Source organism: Bubalus kerabau, chromosome 17 (genome assembly GCF_029407905.1).
Source record: "Bubalus kerabau isolate K-KA32 ecotype Philippines breed swamp buffalo chromosome 17, PCC_UOA_SB_1v2, whole genome shotgun sequence".
In the NCBI taxonomy this organism is placed as follows: domain Eukaryota; kingdom Metazoa; phylum Chordata; class Mammalia; order Artiodactyla; family Bovidae; genus Bubalus; species Bubalus kerabau.
The window spans coordinates 51,446,920-51,467,524 of record NC_073640.1 but is presented as its reverse complement, the minus strand read 5'-3'; the positions used below and the strand labels follow the sequence as shown (position 1 = coordinate 51,467,524).

General features: G+C 51.7%; 1 protein-coding gene across 5 annotated transcripts in view; it reads right to left on the bottom strand.

Moving 5' to 3' along the window:
* RYR1 (ryanodine receptor 1) overlaps positions 1–19,594 on the bottom strand; it is a 127,992-nt gene extending 108,398 nt beyond the window's left edge. For all 5 annotated transcript variants that reach the window (XM_055554322.1, XM_055554325.1, XM_055554323.1 and 2 more), the window contains exons 1-15: positions 19,437–19,594; positions 13,772–13,891; positions 12,844–12,948; positions 11,719–11,793; positions 11,559–11,637; positions 11,049–11,161; positions 10,651–10,744; positions 9,400–9,493; positions 9,211–9,285; positions 8,567–8,723; positions 8,241–8,405; positions 5,733–5,854; positions 4,447–4,642; positions 240–375; positions 62–157 (exon numbers count right to left, since the gene is read on the bottom strand). In XM_055554322.1, the coding sequence (XP_055410297.1) occupies positions 62–157; positions 240–375; positions 4,447–4,642; positions 5,733–5,854; positions 8,241–8,405; positions 8,567–8,723; positions 9,211–9,285; positions 9,400–9,493; positions 10,651–10,744; positions 11,049–11,161; positions 11,559–11,637; positions 11,719–11,793; positions 12,844–12,948; positions 13,772–13,891; positions 19,437–19,484 (1,675 nt within the window). In that variant the 5' untranslated portion in view covers positions 19,485–19,594. The remainder of the gene's footprint in view (positions 1–61; positions 158–239; positions 376–4,446; positions 4,643–5,732; positions 5,855–8,240; positions 8,406–8,566; positions 8,724–9,210; positions 9,286–9,399; positions 9,494–10,650; positions 10,745–11,048; positions 11,162–11,558; positions 11,638–11,718; positions 11,794–12,843; positions 12,949–13,771; positions 13,892–19,436) is intronic.
* Between the last annotated feature and the right edge of the window lie 1,011 nt (positions 19,595–20,605).

Here is a 20,605-nt window from a genome sequence, read left to right as displayed (position 1 = left end):
TGACATGGATGCAGCCCTCCCCTCCCCCAAGTCCCCCTCCCCTCCCCGTGGGTTCTCCTACCTGAGGAGGCCTCTAGCCGATCCAGCTTGCTGACCAGCCAATCCAAGTTGTTGGAGAAGAGGGCACAGTTGGCACGATTGCCACGGATCAGAGAGGCTGAAGGTGGAAAGAGGGGTCAGATCCCATAGGACTGGGAACCTGGGGTGCTCAAGGGGGAGTCCAGACTGGGGCCCCTTACCCAGGATTTCATAGAGCAGGTTCACAATCTCTTTCCAGGACTCTGCTGCCTCCTCCCCTGCAAATTCAGCGAAGTGGGCAGCAGTGGTGTAGACATTTAGGCGGTCAATGCAATTCAGGACCAAGGAGAGCATCCCCTGGAATAGAGAAAATAGGGGGTCATCGCAGGAACCCCAGGCCCTCCCTTCCTTACCTTTCTTGAATTTGCTAATTCATAATCCTTCAGTAGCTAGTGACTCCGTGTTCTCAGATCTAAACTAGAGTCACAGGGACTTCTCCGGTGGTTCAGTGGTTAAGACTCCACACTTCCACTGAGAGGGCATGGGTTCAATCCCTGGTCAGGGAACTAAGATGCTGTAAGGTACAGCCAAATAAATAAATAAATACATGTGTGCTGTGCTTAGTCGCTCAATTGTGTCTGACTCTTTGTGACCCCATGAACTGTAGCCCGCTAAGCTCCTCTGTCCATGGGGATTCTCCAGGCAAGAATACTGGAGTGGATTGCCATGCCCTCCTCCAGGAGATCTTCCCAACCCAGGAATCGAATCAGAGTCTCCTGCATTGCAGGGGGATTCATTACCAGCTGAACTATCAGGGAAGCCCAAATAAATACATAAATAATGTTAAATCAGAGCCACTGGCTCCGTGTCCACCTTCACTCCTATTTCCCTCTTCTCCTCCTCGGCTGCCCAGACCTGACTCTGTCCTGCTCTGCCTCTGTCCCCAACGTAACACATTCCTATTAACATCAGGACTGAATCTGTGCTTCTCCTTCCAGCATTTTCTTTCCTTCCTTTCCACTTCCAAGCACCCTACTCCTGGTCCCATTTGGCCCAGCTCACTCTCCATACTAACCATCAGAGAGATGTTTGCCTTCTCTCTCTCCTTTTGTCTTCTTTCATTTTGAATTATAACAGATATACAGAAAAGCACAGAAAAATGCACAATCAATTCTTGATTTTCACAGTAGCTAAGTTCTGTATAGTGGACGTGAGCACTGAATTAGTGAAGCCTGAGAATCATGGCTCAAAGAGGAAACACAGGGAGCATCTCTGAGTCTCTGAGCACAACATTTCCAACAATCAATACACACTCTTGTTTTATGTGTGTTTCTGTTTAAAGACACCAATTTAATAGATGCTGTTGATTCATTAACATTAAAATCACAACCACGACACTGTAATTCATGTATTTTCTCAGGAAGGTACATCACAGCTGTCTTGCACTTGGAAACACTAGACAGCACTTTGCCACTGTGCTGAGGGGCCATTTTAATCAACAAAATTAACAAAAAGCACAAAAATATGAAGTGTGGCTCTCAACATACCAATATGAAAAGGACGCTTGTTTACAGGTGAGAATTGAAATAAAAAGGCAGACTATCACCTTGTTCAACCTCAACTGGAAACATGGCATCAGCTGACTTAAACTTTTTCCTCTCTGTACATGTCCACAAATGACCACAAATACACTGCAAGTATTGATTTGGTGGGGGGGAGGGTTACAAATAAATTGGAGCAGGTAGGCATATTTGCAAGGACAGTATCTGCAAATAATAAAGATTAAGTGACTATGGTTTAACAAACAAATATAAAGAACACTTGTGTAACCTCGAAAGAGAGCATTGCCAGCCACCCAGAAGTCACCTCGATGCCCCTCCTGATTACACAACCCTCTCAGCCAGGGATTACTGTCATCCTGACCTGTATGGAAATTCTTTCCTTACTTCTCTATGTTTACTACCTATGTGCACATTGGTAAACAGTCTAGTGGCATTTTGCCTGTTTTTGAACTTGACATATACAGTAAGTATCCTTTTGTACATGGATTCTTTTGCTCAATACTAGATTTTAAGATTAAGAGCACGGTGGGACTTCCCTGGTAATCTAGTGGCTAAGATTCTGTGCTCCTGGTGCTGGGGACCCGGGTTCAATCCCTGGTCGGGGAACTAGATCCCCCATGCTGCAACTAAGAGTTCAGATGCCAAAACTATAGATCCCACATGTCACAACTAAAAAGACCCAGCTCAGCCAAATAAAAAAATAAATATTTTGTTTAAAAAAGATGAAGAGCATTGTCTCACGCAGTTGTCATTTGTTCATTTCATTGCTGAGAGGCATCCATAGCCATCGTATGGAGAAGCCACATTTGTGGATACATTCCAGCAGTAATAGACAATAAGGCCGCTATGACAACTATTGTATCTACATCCTGGGCTCATGGTAAGAGCTGCAGTGCCTCGTGGTAGAGAACACAACCAGCTGGAGTCACACAGAGTGGTTCTGCCCCTAGCCAGTTGTGACTTTCAAAGACCTAACTCTTCTGTGACTCCCAAAGCAAAACTCTTCACCATGGCCTGGCCCTGTCACCTCTCCGGGCTCATGCCCTCCCACTCTTCCTCTAGTTCACCCAGCTTCAGTCAATTCAGCTTCCTCATTATTCTGGAAACTCTCAAGCACGTTCCTACTTCATGGCCCCTGTACTTGTTCTATCTCCCTTCCCTCAGGTGTAGATGTAGCTGCCTATCTTCATTCAGGTAATCCTCCCTGACCATTCTATTTTATTTATTTTTAATATTTATATCTTTGGCCAGGTCTTAGTTGCAGGAATGGGATCTTAAGTTGTGGCAAATGGGATCTAGTTCCCTGACCAGGGATCGAACCTGCATCCCCTGCATTAGGAGTACCACTGGACTGCCAGGGAAGTCCCTGGCCATTCTATCTTAAATTGCAGCAACCCCAGCACTCTCTCGGAGAAGGCAATGGCACCCCACTCCAGTAATCTTGCCTGGAAACTCTCATGGACGGAGGAGCCTGGTAGGCTGCAGTCCATGGGGTCGCTAAGGGTCGGACATGACTGAGCGACTTCACTTTCACTTTCATGCATTGGAGAAGGAAATGGCAACCCACTCCAGTGTTCTTGCCTGGAGAATCCCAGGGACGGGGGAGCCTGGTGAGCTGCCATCTATGGGGTCGCACAGAGTCGGACTTGACTGAAGCAACTTAGCAGCAGCAGCAGCAGCACTCTCTACTATTGCCCTGCTTTGTTTTTCTCCTTAGCGTTTATTATCATCATCTAATATACCCTATAATCCTTCTATTTTATTGACCATTTATCTTCTCCCCCATGTCAGCTCCACAAAGACATGGATTTTTCTGTTTTGTTGACAACTATAATCCCTCTGGTATATCCGTTCAATAAGTGGTTGTTATTTAATCTCTCTGCGACTCAGTGACCCATTGTAATTCCCATTGCAATATAGGAATTACAGTCCCCCATGGGGTTATGGGGAGGATATCAGGTATACAAAACCCATAACATACAGTAAGGGCTTAATTCGGTAATAATAACCATGGTCAATATAGCATCTTCTATGTGCTGGTACTGTTCCAAACGCTTTGCATATACTAATCCCACGCCATAAATTTTGTTATTGTTAGTATTATCATTTCTAAGTCTGCCGCCCCCATCAGAATGGGAGCCCCTGAAGAGGAAGGGGGCCCAAGCTGTTAGACCCTAAATGAAAATGCTCCCCAATCACCGTGTGGAAATATCAGACCCTGGGCCTCTGTCCAGCCCCAGCCTCCCACCTCTCTCGGCCCCTCCCACTCAGACCTCTCGCCGAGTGGAGACCACCAAGCCTCGTAAAACACAAACTCCCAGCCTCTGACTCCAGCTGAAGTCCCTCCTTACACCACCCACCTGATACCCGAAAACCTCTCTGGTCCTGACCCTCACCATGCCCCGCTCAGGTTCTGTCTTCCCACCCCGCAGGCTCCGCCCCTACAGACACCGCCCCCTGAGGCCAGCAGCTCAGCCTCTGACTTCTCAGGCCTTGCCTCCCTCCATAGGCTTGTCTTGCCTCATAGCTTACCCTCACCGCGCCGCGTCCTCCCACGAAAGGAAACAAGTCCTGCCCGGGGCCTCCAGGCTCCGGTCCCAAGTTGCTTTCACAGGCCCTGCCCCTGCTCTGCCACACGCCCCGCCCCTCACCAAAACCACGCCCACCGCTCAGTCAGGACACTCAAGACTCCGCCCCCTCGCGTGTCCCTGATAACCCGCTCCCCCGCCCTGTTCACACAGGACAGGTCCTTCCTTCTGCCTCGCTCCTCTCAGACCACCGCTTCTCCAGGCCCGGCAGGCTCCGCCCCTCTCACAGGCCCCGCCCCCGCGCCCACAGACCTTGCCCTCCTGGGCTGTGGCCTCACCTCCTCCTGGAAGAGGCTCTGGCGGTTGCGCAGGCTGCGCAGCTTGCTCTGCTTCTCTTCGTGCTGTAGCTCCTCGGAGGGCGGCTCAAAGTAGCCGATGAGGTCCTGCAGGCTCAAGATGACGCCCTCGAGAGGCAGCGCTGTGCCCGCCGGGGACCCCGAGCCCCTCGGCTTTCCGCTGAAGCTGTCCAGGCCCCTGCGGGGACCGCGCATTGATCAGCAAGGGACCCGGAACACTGTGCAAGTCCCGCCCCCTCCCACCCCGAGTCCCCGCAGGACTCCCACAGACACACCTGTTTAACAGAGCGGGAGACAGGCGCAGGGCGCAGGGATAGAGGGGCATCGGCCTGAGTTCACACAGTCGCCAAGGGCAAAGCGTCTGTGTAGGACACGTCATGCAAGCATAGGTCACGGCTAAGGGATGTCTAGGGTCGAGGGTCTGCGTGTCAGGGGTGTGAAACTAGGTAATGATCAGGGATGTGATGTCAAAGTCATGACTGGTAGAGGACAGATTAGGGGTCAAGTGTATAGCTGTGGTTAGTCGCTCAGTCGTGTCTGACTCTGCCACCCTATGGACTGTCCACCAGGTTCCTCTGTCCATGGAGTTCTCCAGGCAAGAATACTGGAGTGGGTTGCCATTTCCTTCTCCAGGGGATCTTTCTGACCCAGGGATCAAATCCAGGTCTCCTGCATCGCAGGTGGATTCTTTACCATCTGAGGCACCAGGGAAGCCCAAGAATACTGGAGTAGGTTGCCTATCCCTTTTCCAGAGGACCTTCCCAACGCAGGAATTGAACCGGGGTCTCCTTCATTGCAGGCAGATTCTTTACCAACTGAGCTACCAAGGAAACCCCAAGTGTATAGAGGTCAGGAGTTTATCTATGTTAGACATGTGAATCGGAGAAGGCAATGGCACCCCACTCCAGCACTCTTGCCTGGAAAATCCCATGGATGGAGGAGCCTGGTGGGCTGCAGTCCATGGGGTCGCTAAGAGTCAGATACGACTGAGCAACTTCACTTTCACTTTTTCACTTTCATGCATTGGAGAAGGAAATGGCAGCGCACTCCAGTGTTCTTGCCTGGAGAATTCCAGGGACGGGGGAGCCTGGTGGGCTGATGTCTATGGGGTCACACAGAGTCGGACACGACTGAAGTGACTTAGCAGCAGCAGCAGCAGACATGTGAATGTCAGAGATAGAGATGTAATGGTCAGGCGCAAGAACTCCAGAAGCATGGGGGTCAAGGTGTGGCCTGGCCCCCCAGGGCAGGGCAGGCTGGTGGCTCACTTGATGAAGTGGTTGTAGAGGCCGGCAGTACTGTAGATCATGCGGGCAGCCTGAGACTCCTCGTGCTGACAGCGGGTCAGTGACAGTGCATCGTCCATGTGGCCTTCCTGGTGCAGAATGGCCTGGCAGTGGTGGAACAGAGAAGTCAGGAAGGGGACCCAGTCACTCAGGGCCATGCTCCCCAGACCTCCACCCAGTCTCTAGCCCCCTGATTGCCCCCATCTTTCACGAGATCTCTGCCAGTCCCCCACCATCCCTCTCCATCTGTCTCTGCGTCTTTCATTCTCAGTCCCTCTCTCTCTTTTCCCCTCTAGCTTTCTCCTCTTTCTCCATCCTTCTGTCTCTGTCCTCTGTTTGTGTCTCTCTACCTTTGTCTCTCTCTCTCATGTCTATCCCACACTGTCTCTTTCTCCCTACCTCCCTCTCTGACTCTCTCTCTCTCTCTCTGCCTCTTTCTTTATTTTTTTTTTAATTTTACTTATTTATTAGTTGTGGCTGTGTTAGGTCTTCATTGTGGTGTGTGGGCTTCTTGTTGCGGTGGCTTCTCTTGTTGTGGAGCACAAAGTCAAGGAGTGCAGGCTTCAGTAGTTGTGGTGCCTGGATTTTGTTGCCCCAAGCACATGGGATCTTCTCAGACCAGGGATCCAACCCATGTCCCCTGCATCTGCAGGTGGATTTCTAATCACTGGACCACCAGGTAAGTCCAAGCATCTGTCTTTCTTTCTCTCTTTCGGTCCCTCTTTGATTTTCACTCTCTCCCTCTCTGTCTCTATCTTGTCCAGGCCAGACCCTCTCCATTTGTATCTTCTATTTATTTAACATCCCCCCCATCAGAAAGCCCTAGTGCACCCCAAACCTAACATGTCCCAGACAGAATGCCTGCACACCTTTCTGGGAGGTGAGCCCATCATGACAGCTGGCTTTCCCCTGAGCTGACCTCCTAGTCCAGGACCCCACCCAGTCCAGCAACTTTAAATATCATCCATTTGCCGACAACTCCCACATTCCCTTCTCTGGTCCAGGCCTGTCTCTAAATACTCTGCTCTTGTATCCAACTTCAGTCCTCACTTTTTTTTACAAACAGGTGCCACTCTAGTCTTCCCACTTATTCCGTTAGCAAGTCTATTGCATGTCTCTATTCTCAGCACTGGGGCCTGTTCTCCTGAACTGACACTTGGCTGTCCCTGACTCGCTTAATGGCACTGCCCTCCTTCCAGCTGCTCAGGACAAAAAGGGCAAAAATAATGGCCTCATCCTTAATGCCTATCCCTTTGACCCTGATATCCAATCTGTCAGAAAATCCAGTTGGCTCTGCCCTCAAAATACAACCAGACTCTTCCGCCTTTCCTCATTCCACAGAAACCCCTGTGTTGTCCACTGTTACCCCCCACCTGCCCCTTCCCGCCCCATCTCCCTCCTCCAGCTCTGCTCACTCCCATAGTCTGTTCCCACAAGCAGCTCAGGAACCCTGTGACCCTTAATCAGGTCACCCCCAGGCCTGCTCAAAACTCTCTTGTGGCTCCATCTCATACAGGGTAAAAGTCAAGTTCCCCACCCCCCACACCTCTATCACCACAGCCCACAAGGCCCTACACAATCTATTCCCATCCCCTCTCTGCCCTCATCTCTATAATCCACCCCTCGTTCACTCTCCTCCAGCCAAACTAGATCTCCTTTCTGTGATTGCAACAGACCAACTTCATCCCAACCTCAGGGCCTTTGCACATGCTGTTCCCTCTATCAAAAGTATTAATAGCTTTCCTACTATTCGGTTGTAAAACTATATACTTCATTAGAGACAGTTTAGCCAGTGTCTGAGCATGGGGAAGGCAGGGAACAGGTCAATCTAGCTTGCCTATTTTTCCACACACACATCCAGAACAACTGGGGTACTCAATACTTGGTTGAATATTATTCTTAGTTTGTTACTGTCCATCTTTTTCTTTCCATCTCTGTCTTTTCTTATTTCTGTCTCTCTATCTTTCTCTATTTTTCTGTCTTCACGTCTGTCTATATTTCTCTCCCTCTTCATATATATACATTCTTTTTTAACTGGACATTTACATTGATAAATATACCCAAATCTTTGTACAATTATCCAATTGATTCCCTTACGATAAATGTCTAACATCAGAATTACTTATGCCAAAGGACATATCTTTTTAGCTTTTATTATAACTTGACATAATCCTCCAAAATGTTTCGCTTTATTTTCATTCTTTTTAAATTTATTTTTAATTGGAGGATAATTGCTTTACAGTGCTGCATTGGTTTCTGCCATACAACAATGAAAATCACCCATAAGCATACATATTTCCCCTCCCTCTTGAACCTCCCTCCCACTAAATACATAAAATTTCTTTTTTCCTGTGTCTCTCAATCTCTGTTTCTCTCTCAGTCTTTCTTTCTCTCGATCCCATGCTCAAACCATGAAGGTCCAAGTATGACCACCCCCAGTCCCCTCCTGCCCCAGCCTGCAGCCCTCCCCTCCCCACTCCAGGCACCCACCTTTTTCTTGAGCACACCGAGTCGCAGGGCCTTGGGGTCTGGGGCAGCATAGGTGAGCCACAGGCCTGAGGCCACGTGCTGCACGAAGCACAGTGACTCCCCATACTTGATTTCTGGGGGGCCCATGCCCTCCACATCCCGCTTGGGAGCCGTATCCAGTTTCTCCTACAGGGGCAAGGGTCAGAGGTCAGCCTCCTCTGCCTGTGAGTTTAATGGGGAACACCGTACCGCCCCCCACCACCCCGACAAGAGATTGCAAAGTGTGAGGTGGGGCTGGAGTGGAATTTAGAGCTCCAGGTGAGCGCGGGCACCCTGATTGCACCAACCTTGGAGACGCGGAAGCAGAAGGAGGTGGCCTTGGTGTGGGCCTTGCTGGCGTCAACCACCATGAGGCCCTGGTCCTCAACGAGCGCCAGGTACCGCCCAGTGGTGACATGCCGGATGCGGAGCGGCTGGCCCCAGCGCAGGTGGCTCCCGCTCCAACTGCAAAGGGTAAGGACGAGGTGGGGATCAGAGGGCCCCCCAGTTCTCCCAATGGACACCACAGTCTTTGTTGAAACCTTCTCAAGCCCTCTGCCCTGTTCCAGGGGGCCCCAAGCCTTCCTCCAAGCCCTCAGATCTTTCTTAGGACCCCCAGGTCTCCCTCAGGAACCCCAAACTTCTCTCAAGCCCTCATTGCTTCCTCAGAGCTTCCCCAGATAATTCTGGTGCACCCAAGTTTCCCAGATCTGTCATTTTCTCCCCTCCACTTCCCACAGTTTCAGTCAGGACCCCCGATCTCTCCCTCAGGAACCCTCACCACCCCCAAGACCCCTAAGGACCTTCATTACTCCCTTAGGGACCCCAGATTTTCCCTCAGAACCCTCGAGTCTCTTCCTCAGCTCTTCCTCCAAAACTCTCTTCTCCTCCCAGGCCCCCCAGGAACCCCTCACACCCACCCACATCCTGCCTCCCCCAACCCGACCTGTACCTGATTCTCAGTGGTTCCAGTCTCCAGAGGGAGCGGGCGTGGGTACACACAGATCCCCCCTCATAGTAGACAAGTCTGGGTACATGGAAGATAGCAAGGTCAAGGGTTCAGGGTCCAGTCCCCCAGCCAAACTCTGCCACCCAACCCCCAGCCCCAAGACCCCGGACCCTCTTGTCCCCAAGCCCAGACCTGCGCTGGTCATCACTGTCAGCAGGGGAAATGGTCAGACATTCATCCATGTGTCCATGAAAGAGGCGGAGGACGTGGCCACCGGTCACAAAGCCTGGACGAGAAGCAAGGGAAGGTGGTCACGGGGAGCTGGAGCCCCCAAAAGATCTGGAACCAAAACTGGGGGCCTTCCTTCTGCCCTGTGGGAAGTTGGGGGCTGGGTTTGGGGTCTGCAATCTGAGACCCCCTTCATCTGAGTTTGAAGGTACAAAGTGGTAGTCTGAGATTTGGGCTCAGTTTGAGGCCTGAGCTGGGGGCATGAGATTTGGGGTCTGAGGTGGGGGATATAATTTTGGGAGTCTGGGTGTGTGGGGCTGAGGTTGGCAGGTTTGCAGGTCTGGGGTTTAAAGGTCTGAGTTTGGATTTTTGACGTTGGGTCAGAAAACATCATCAGAGATTTGGGTCTAATATTCCCTGACACTGGGGTCTGAGTTCCAGGGCTTGCTTTGGGGCCTGGGTTTAGAAGTACAATGGCTGGATCTGAAGTTGGGATCTGAATTTTGAGTGTTACTTTGGAGGTCTGAGGCTAGTACCTGAGGTTTGAGGTCTGAGGTTTGAAAGTTTTAACTTTTGAGTGTGAGTCTGGGGAGATAGGAGCTTTGTAGTTACAAGTTGGTGGATTTGAGGGTCTGAGATTAAGGCCTGAATTTTGTTATCTGTGACTTGAGTCTCAGCTTGAGTCTGGCTTAAGGCCCTGAGGTTTGATGTGTGAGATTTGGGGTCAAAGTTTTGGGGCCAGTTTATTCAGGGTCTTAGCATGGCAGTCTGAACTAGGAGATGGTATTGGAGATTCAAGGTTAAAGTTGGAGGTTTGAGGTTGATTGGCTGAGTTTGAGTCTGAATTAGGGGTCTTAGATTGGAGATCTGAGTTTGAATTTGGGGGGCTGGTTTTGGGGGTTGAGGGATAAGCTTGTGCTTGCCTTTAGAGGCTTTGAGTCTAAGAGATAAGCTCCAAATTTAATGTTTAAAGCTTTGGATCTGAGTTTAGGGGTCTGACCTCTAGGACTTGTGTTTGGCATCTAAGCTTTGCAGTCTGAATTTAGAATCTGACAATCAGTTTGGAGATTTGAGCTCTAGAGTCTCAGACTTGGGGTCAGTTGGAGATCTGAGTGAGGGTTATAATTGGGAGATCTAGATATGGGGTCTGAGGAGTGATGTTGGAGGTCTGATTTGAGGGTATCTGCTTAGGGTCTAGAAGCCTGGGGTCCTCACCCTCTTCACAGCCAGAGCAGATGGGGTTCATGTTCCACAGTGTCTGCATGAAGGAGGCGTCAACCTGGAGCTCCCCACTGGCTGTCGACAGGTGCTGGAGGCCACCAGGATGTAGGGGTCAGAGATGATAGGGTGTGAACAATAGTTCCAGAGTCAGTCAGAAATCAAAGTGGAAGCCAAGAAATGGGCAGACAGAAAATTAGAGGTCACAGATCAGGAAACGGTGATCAAGTCAGGAAATGGGGCATCAGAAACCAGAAACTGATGGAAACCGGAAACTGGGAGTCAGGACACTGGGGCCAGAGACCAAGCAAACCCATGATGAGGAGATGGGGTGGATCCCATGACCCCCAGCCCTGGGGCACAGTAGGTGCTGTGGTGGGGGAGGGACTGCTCACCAGGTAGCGCTCGGAGGAGACACTGACAAGAATGAGGTCATCGCCAACTCGGACCTTCTCTCCTTCTGACCTCTGCTTGGAGGCTGGGTGCGTCGTCCACCAACAGGCCTCTCCTTTGGGCGGGGGTGGGAAGGGCTCTCTGAATGTGTGTGCGTGTGTGCTCAATCACTCAGTCATGTCCGACTCTTTGCGACCCCCTGGACTGTAGCCCACCAGGCTCCTCTGTCCATGGAATTTTCCAGGTAACAGTGCTCTTCCTCAAGGTATTCCCAGCCACGAAGCCTTCCAAACCCTCCTCCCCAAATTCTCCTATTACTTCTGTCTCAGTTTCCCATTCCCACCCTCAGACTCTCTGCCTAGAGTTCCCCCACGTCTACCCAAGTCTCTCTGTCCGGAATATGTCCATCCACACCCCAAGACTCTCAGTTCCAAAGGTCTGGGGTGCAGACCTGCACCCCAACTCGCTGCCTGCGGTGTCCCCATCACACCCCCTGCCTCCAGCCCCTGTACCTATTGCATCCTCCTGAAGTCCTACGTCGAAGGCCAGCTTGTCAGTCATGGACCGGGAGGTGGTGAGGCAGCTCAGGTACTAGGGTTGGAGCAGGGAGTCAGCCTCCTGGCGGGCATTGCCCCCTCACCCCCTGCCCCGCCCCCTCCTGGATGCACTCACCATGCCGCTGTGCGCGTGCCGGAGCAGGATGGCATGGCCATACAGGAGTGTCCTGTGTCCCCCACCCTGGGACGACTGTGGGGGCACAGAGGGCACAGAGTGAGAACAGGACCCCCTGAAACATCTGGCCTACCAGGGGGGGAATATGCTCCCCAGAAAACACCATTCTCAGGCCTGGATTCAAAGAAAACTCAGCTCAGACCAGAAACAGATTTTCTGCCTCAGCTTCCCTGCTTCCCCAGGGAAGCAGCGTCTGGTCTCTGAGAAGCCTGTGGATGGGGTGCTTTATATTCCCCAAAGCCCACTCTGTCCTCCTCGCCTCCTTCAACTTGTTAGCCAGGTCCCAAAGTCACCCAGGGAGCTGAACCCCTCTTCCAGAGGTTCAGATACCTAGGGTCACTCAGGGAAGCCCCGTATCTCATGTTCCACGGGCCTTGGCCCCCCTGCTGTCACCGTCATAACACGTCTGTGCACCGGTACTGTCCTGCCAGTTGTCACATTGGAGCATCGTCCATAGAGACCTGCCCTGTGCTTCCACCACCCCCTCACCCATGGGCACAAGGAGACTCAGCCCCTCTTGGAGGGGTGGGTACACCCAGGTGCTTGAAGGCATCATGCCCCCATCACATGCCTATCACATGCCCATGCTCTGAGGGGGCCATGTGATGGGGCCACGTGATCACATGGCAGACCCACTCCTGGACCAGAGGGGACCCACACTTGGGGCGGCAGGAGGTGATGAGGGGAGAGGTCCCATGCGGAGAAGAGCTAGGAGCGGGGTTGGAGGAAAGGAAAAGAGGAGGAAGGAACAAGTGGGGGAACAGGGGGCTCAAAAGCCCCCACCCCCTTCCTTCCTGCCTGCCTGGCCTTTTCTGGGCTCCACAGACCTTGACAACTGGGGTGGGGGAGACCCCCAACCCCTGTGTGCAGGATGTGGGCCCAAGAGGCAGACCTGGGGTCAGGAGAGGTGGCAAGAACAGATGACACCCAAGGCCAGACCTACCCACTTATCCAAATTGAGGGCCTGCGGGGGGCAGGGCAGAGAGAGGAAGAAGAGAGGACGGTAAATGACCCCCAGGTCCTCCCACCCGTCCCCGCCACCCATCCCGCCTGGGGGAGCCTCACCTCCACGCCGGCCTCCACGGTGTTGGCCAGCATCTCCTGTAGGGCTCGAACAGACAGGGACTGCTCCAGGACGAAGCAACAGATGGCCAGATCGGGGGGCACATTCTGGGGAGCGGGGCGGGTAGGGAGAGGTGAACGGGGCCCTGAAAGCTCCAAAGTGCTGATGCACCCCCTGCCCCTAATCGAAATACCTACACCCCTTAGAGACCCAGACCTGACCCCAACCCTCCAAGAAGCCCTGCCCTCTGCCGCCCACTTCAGACGCCCCACATCCGCGCCAACATCCTAGGAAATACCTGTTTTCCTCCTCCTGCACACCCTTTTATCCCGCCCGAACCTCACAGAAGTTTCCACACCCCACCTAATCTCATAGGAGGCCTCATCCCCCCGCCCCGCCCCGGCCCCCGCAGACACACTGCGCCCATTCCAACCCTGGAGCCTCCTCCTGGCCCTCCCCGCAGAGAACCCCCACCTCCCGCCATCACCAGCAGACAGGCCTAGCTCCTGCCCCTCCCTCAGACAACGGCTGTCACGGATTCACACCGCCCCCCTGAGCCTCCCACCCCAGGCACCTCAGGCCTCCTCCGTCAGTCTCCAGCCCCAACCCCATCCCCCCAGGTCACCTCCTCCCTTAGATCCTGAGTACACCTCAGGCTCAGACCCCAAACTCCCTCCACTTCTCAGCCTCCAGCCCCCTCCCTAGTTAGCCCCCTGCTAGCACCCCCTGACCCTCCCGGCCCTTCTGCCTTGGATTGAAGACCCTCCACCCCCCGCCCCTCCCTTTTCAGACCTCCGCCCACCCCAGACCTCGCCCCTTTCCCTCGTGGGGAGAGCACCCCCTCTCCAGACCCACCCCTCCCCAGACCCCTTTCTTCAGGTCCCAGACTCTCTGCTCGTCAGACCCCCTCTCCCTTTGTCCCGCACAGACCTGGGCGTTGCTGGTGGGCTCCAGGAAGCAGAGGCGGTTGCCGAAGCCCTCAGCGGCCAGGCAGAGCTTGAGCTGCTCCTTGAGCACCGTGGCGCTGCACTGCAGGACCACCTCGTCGTCCTGGGGGCGGGCGGAGCGTCAGGGGCGGCGCCGCCCCAAGACACCGCCCCCCGGTCCACCCCTTCCCCTCGTGGAAAAGATACTGCTAGTAACGCCCACCCTCGCCAGCTATCCAGTAGGGGCTCGTGTTGAGGGCGCTGCACGCTCCTAAAATCCCCATGAGATCCGAGCCAGTGTCATCCCAGTGTTAAAATATGGAAACTGAGGCTCAATGAGGGGACATGGCCTGTCCAAGGCCAGATGGTTGATAAGAGGAGGAACTGGTATTTGAACTCCAGTCCAACGGTCTCCGGACTTCCCAGGTGGCGCCCTGGTACAGAACCTGCCTGCCAAGGCCGGAGACGTAAGAGACACGGGTTCTATCCCTAGGTCCGGGAGATCGCCTAGAGTAGGGCATGACAACCTACTCCAGTATTCTTGCCTGGAATCATGGGCAATCTCATGGGCAGAGGAGCCTGGCGGGCTACAGTCCATGGGGTTGCAAAGATCTGGACACGACTGAAACGACTTAGCACGCACCCACACCAAGTGGCTCCAGAGGACTCCCAGGTGGGGGTCCACAAGGATGGGAAATATGGGCGCCTGGAGTTAAATGGCTTTTAAGCTCAGTGTTCTCGAACTTTTCTTCTGTGTGTTGTTTTAATAGTAGTTATCATTTAAGGAGTGCTGTCTAGCAACTCTTGAATGCAGTGCCAGAGCCTGGACTGGATCCTGGATGAAGGGGAGATGCTGTAAAGATGGTATAGAGACAGCTGGTGACAGGTGAATACAGCCTGTGAATTAGATGATGGTATCACAGCCATAGTAAATCTCCTGATTTTTATTTATTTATTTTTTGGCCATGCCGCACAGCATGTGGAATCTTAGTTCCCCAACCAGGGATCAAACCCATGTCACCTGCATTGAAATCGTGGAGTTTTAACCACTGGACCACCAGCGAAGTTCCCATGAAATCTGATTTTGATAACCGTGCTGTGGTTTTGCGAGAGACCACCAACAATAACCAAGTGTTAGGCGCTAAGTTGTATCTGATTCTTTGAGGTCCCATGGACTGTAGTCTGTCAGGCTCCTCTGTCCATGGGATTCTCCAGGCAAGAATACTGAAGTGGGTTGTCATTCCCTTCTCCAGGGGATTTTGCCAACCCAAGGATCAAATCCAGGTCTCCAGCATTGCAGGTGGATTCTTTACCATCTGAGCCATCATCTTCCCCTTTGTAAGAGAGAGCCCTTGTTTTTTAAGAATCAGACATTGAAGGATTTAGGAGTTAAGGTTATCATGTCCACAACCTACTCTCAAACAGTTTAGGAAAAGACATTTGGAGAGAGGGAGAGGGAGAAGGGAAGGGAACGCATCTTAACATCTGGGGGAAATGACTGAAGGCTATATGGGAGTCCTTTGAGCTAACCTCACAACTTTTCTCTAAGCTTGAAATAAATTTAAAATGTAGGTAAAATAAACAACCTTCTGAGATAAGTCCTAGTATTTGAACCTGTGAAAACACGGCCCAGAGAGGTGAAGTGACTTGCCTGAGGTCACACAGCCGGAATATGGCACAGCTGAGATTTGATCCCAGTGCTATGGCTCTATATGCCACACACTGCCTTTTTTTTTTTTTCCATTCAAACCCAGGCCCTTGGCAGTGAAAGCCCTGGACCTCTAGGGAATTCCCAATATGCCTCACTCTTAGAACACTAGACTACTTCTTGCTATGTTAGTTGAGTAGCTGTATTACATTTATAACTAATATAAATGTACTTAGGGGCATGCTCAACACTTTTACTGACAGAGGTTTCAATCACAACTGATGGGGGGAAAATACTGATGGAGACTTCAGTGTTTAACCACCAAGTAAGGCAGTGATTATTCCATTTTACAGCCAAGGAAATAGGTTCAAAGAGGTTAGGCATCCTGCTGGAAGTCACACAGCCCCTAGTCCTTCCAGCAAATCCTGGGCTTCACTCCCCACAGACAGCCCTCTTTCTTTCTATCCAGCCTGGGAGGAGGGGCCCCAGGACTACCCTGTTCTATAACCCCCAACCCCAACATCTGGGCATATGCTATCTATTCAAAAGGATCGTATGGTTTGCATTTATCAAGCACCTACTGTCTGCTAGACTTCATGCTCAGGGCTTTACATGCATCTAATAAACACTGAGCATCTGCTCTGTGCTAGACACTGACTACGTGTTGATATAAAACAGCAAATAAAGCAGGCAAAAATCCCTGGCTGTGGAGCTGACATCCTTATGGGAGATGTAATGAACAGGTGAATCAGGGACTTCCCTGGTGGGCTAGTGGTTAAGGCTCCATGCTTCCACTGCAGGGGGCATGGGTTCAATCCCTGGTCTGGGAACCTAAGATCCTGCATGCTGCTCGGTGAAGAAAAAAAACAGGTGAATCAATTTATAATTTTAATTTCAGTGATAAGTGCTATGGAAAAAATAACTCAGGGTGATGTAAGTGAGTGGCTCTTGGGGTAGAGATGACATCAGTGAGGGGGGTGAAGTGACCGCTTCTGCAAGGAGATGACATTTGAGCTGAACCTTGTCTGAATAACAAGAAAGAATCAGGCCTGATCATCTCTGGAGGAAGAATGTTCCAGGAAGAGGAGGCAGCCTGTGCAAAGGCCTGGGGCTGAGGGTGTTCAGAAAAAGCAAGGAAGGGACTTCCTTGGTGGTCCAGTGGCTAAGACTCTGTGCTTCCAATCCAGGGGGTCCAAGGTTTGATCCCTGGTCTGGGAGCTAGATTCCACATGCTGCAACTAAGACCTGGTGCAGCCAAATAAATGAATAATTAATTTAAAAAAATAGAAAAAGCAAGGGAGACAGCCCAGTGGTGCTGTCTTCAAGAGTAAGGGAGAAGGTGGGAGATGAGCTCAGAGACATATTTGCATGTACCCCTTGAACCCTTAGGGTACATATTTTTGTACTCATTTTCCAGACTGGGAAATTGAAGCTCAGAAAGAAAAATAAAAATCACTTGCCCAAAGTTAGGATACAGGCAGATGGCAAAACCAAGATGTAAACCAGAGACAGGGAGCCTAATCCCTATGCCAATGATTCTCTAACTTTCTCCTGCATCAGAATGAAGTGGGAGGAGGCTGGTTAAAAAGGCAACTTCCTAGCTGCCCTACTCTCCCCCTCAACACCAAGAGCCTGATTCAGTAGCTCTGGGGTCAGCGGGGAATCTGGACCATTAGCCAGCCCCCAGGAGGTTCTGACCTGGGCCAAGCTTTGATGAATCCCAGCCTGCGCAGGGCTGGATGTTGCCATGCATCAGAAGGAAATGAAAGGAATTTGGGGACCATGGCCATCATGCTTAAAAAGTGAAATAAAAGTAGAGCAAGAACACAAAATAGCAGCATGCCCCTCGTGTTCTAAGGGCTACCTACATTTTATGAAACTTGTTTCAGTTAAAAATAGGCGTGTGTGAATGCACCTAATTTGAGCATAATATCATGAACTGGAGGCAACCCAAATGTCCATCAGCAGGTGAACTGATAAACAAATTGCAGCATATTCACAAAGGAATACTTAGCAACAAAAAAGGAATGAATTCTTAATACATGCTACATAGATTAATGTCAAAAATATTACAGTGTGCAAAAGAAGCAAGACAAATGAGCATATACTTTACACAAAACACTGGTTAGTGACTAATGGAATCTATGGTGACATAAAGCAGATGGCCAGGATGATTATTGAAAAGAGCCCATCAGAACTTTCTGGGGTAAAGGAAATGTCCTATGTCTTGATTATGATAATGGTTACATGGGCATGTACAGCTTGTCAACTATAACACCTAAAATGGGTACAATTTATTGCCTGTCAATTATAACTCAACAAAGTTGACTTTTTATAATATATGTGTATAGATGCATGTACTGGGTCGCAATATAAAATATATTTCTTACCAGTGGGATGAGAGTTTGAGAAAATCACCCGATAACCTCAAAAAAGTTCAGGAAAACCCAGTCTGGGGCCAAGAGATGCCAAGGCTAAGCCTCTAGAACCCATTGCTGACTACCCAGGCAAGTCAGAGTCCAGTTTTCCTCTTGTGAAAGCAGGAGAGCTGTACCAGGGGCATCCAGAGATGACACTTCCTGGCCTTGACCTTGGTCAGTGACTCTGCCACTCAGGCCTCGGTTTCCCTCAAAACTCCCAGGGAGATAAAGATAGGGCCCTACCTCAGAAGATAGAGCGGCAAGGATATAATTAGATGCCTCTGGAGGTTGAGGCCCTGGGCATGGCGCCTGACATAGAGTGGCTGCTCAAGGGCTCATAGCCATGGCCATGGTCTTATTAGGGCTGGGGAGCAGGGCAGAGCCCAACCCATGATGTCTGCTAAGGGGCTGGGGCTGGGGCAAGCGTCTAGGGTGAAGCTAGGCCTCCTCCCATGGCCGAATGTCCAGCTGTCCCCATCCTTCACTACCAACCCCAGCTGTTCGTTCCTCCCTCCCAGGAAACCAGAGCTGGCTCACCAGGGCCCTATTCTAGGGCCGGAATGCTGTGTCAGCATTTCCCAGGGCCCGGAGGGGGTGGGGAAGGGCTAGTGCAGGATCAGCAGACCTGGCCCAGGAGCGAGAACGTCCCCTCCCCTCCTCACACCCCCACACCAAGCAGAACCACTGGGAGAAAAAATGGGAAGGACTCTGAAATGGGCAGCCCCTCCTCCATCCTCTCTCTCCCTGTCCCCTGCCCAGGCCCCAGAAAAACGGTCTATTCTGGGAGGGACACCTGTTGTTCCAATACCCTGCCCTGCCCCGCCCCCCACCCTCTGCCAGCCAAGGATCAGAAATGCGGGGAGAGACACAGTCTTTGACACTGAAGACGCGGTGTGAAACGCAGATAGCCTGAAGCTGAAGAACAAAGCCAGAGACAGGGAGACAGAGATGGAGGAGACAGAGATGGAGAGGGACAGAGGCGCAGACAACCCAAAGAGACAGATCCGGAGAGACACCACCCAGAGACCATTAGCATCCATATTTGACCCTCCTCTGCAAGACCAAGTGGGGGAAGAAAGAAGACCCAGAACCAGAGGGACCCTCAGGAGACCCTCCAGGGCTGGGAGTTCAAAGGAGTTCGGTCCTTCAACCCACACCAGCCCCCGTCCCAAGAATTTAAATAGGTCAGAGTCTGGAGCAAGAAGAGAATTAGGGCTAGGTGGGGGGGTGGGGGAGGGGGGCAGCTAAATTAAGCTCAGGAATTAGAACCACCTTCCCCAAGTGCCTGCTTCCAGAGAGGTGGGAGGGGGGTGCTCTCTCAGCGGCCCCGTTCTCTGGGACAAATTGCTAGTGTCAGAGAAGGTGGCAGAAGACACCCCCACTCCCCATTTTGCAGTCCCAAATTCTGCTGGTTCTCTGGCAAGGAAGGTAGGGGAAGACTGAGAGAGAAAGAGAAAAGAGTGACAGTCACCCACAGGGATAGAGGAAGATACCGTGAGTCTCAGTGACCACAAGCAATCAGGACAGAGAGTTCAGAGACAAAGAGACCCTCAGAGGGACCCAAGAGACAGTCCCAGAGACCCCAACACAGAGATACGCACCGTCCGCAGAAACTGGACCTCATCCTCGCCCTCTCCTCCGTCACCCATGATGTCGAAGCCCGAGGCGTCTGAAGTCGGACTGAAGCCGGGGACTGAGGAGGGGGCTGAAGGCCGGGCGGGTGGGCTGGGGGCGGGCTGGGGTCGGAGACCTCTGGGGACGCCAGAGGCACCCGCGGGGTAGATGGAACTGCGTGGAGGACTCGTGTGCTGGACAGAGCTGGGAGGAGGTCCCCGCCCCCGGGCTCCCATTGGACCAGGGCGACCAAGGCCCCGCCCCTAGACGGTGCCCGGCGCACAGACTCCAAACCTCTGCCAAAGGTGTGCTTGGGGTGGGGAGGCTCAGGAGTGTCTATAAGATAGCTACCCTCTGTCCTTCTACGCCATAGTGCCATCGTTCTCTTATTTCACAGAAAGCAAACTGAGGCTCTGAGTGGTGAAGGCCCTGCTTGATGTCACACAGCAGAGTCGGAATGAGCAGCCGGTTCTCCTGGCTTTAAAAAGCATCATACAGGGCTTCCCTGGTGGCTCTGGTAAAGACTCTGCTTGCCAATGCAGGAGACACGGGTTCGATTCCTGGTCCAGGAAGATTCCAGCTGCTGCGGAGCAACTAAGTCCATGCGTCACAGCAACTGAGCCTGTACTTTAAAGCCCGGGAGCTGCAACTACTGAGCCAATGTGCCGCAACTACTGAAACCCGCTCCTTAGAGCCCATGCTCTGCAACAAGAGAAGCCACTGCAATGAGAAGCCCGCAAATTACAACTAGAGTGTAGCCGCCGCTGGCCGCAGCTAGAGAAGTCCACGCAGCAACAAAGACCCAGCACAGCCAATAAATAAATAATGAAAATTTAAAATTTTTTAAAAAGAAAGCATCACACACAATGATTAAGAATAAGCCAGACTGGATCCAAATTCCTGCCTTGCCACTCCTTTGTGTGACTTTGGATAAGTCACTTCACCTCTCTGTGCTTAGTTTCCTCAATTAATAAGGAGGATATTAATAGCACCTACCTTGCAGGGCTGCTGCAAGTATTAAATTAGATTATTTCCAGCACTTAAAACTGTACCAATACATGTGAAGCTGCTATGGAAAATAGTATGGAAGTTTCTTAAGAAAACTAAAAATAGAACTACCATATGACCCAGCAATTCCACTCCTGGGTTTGTATCC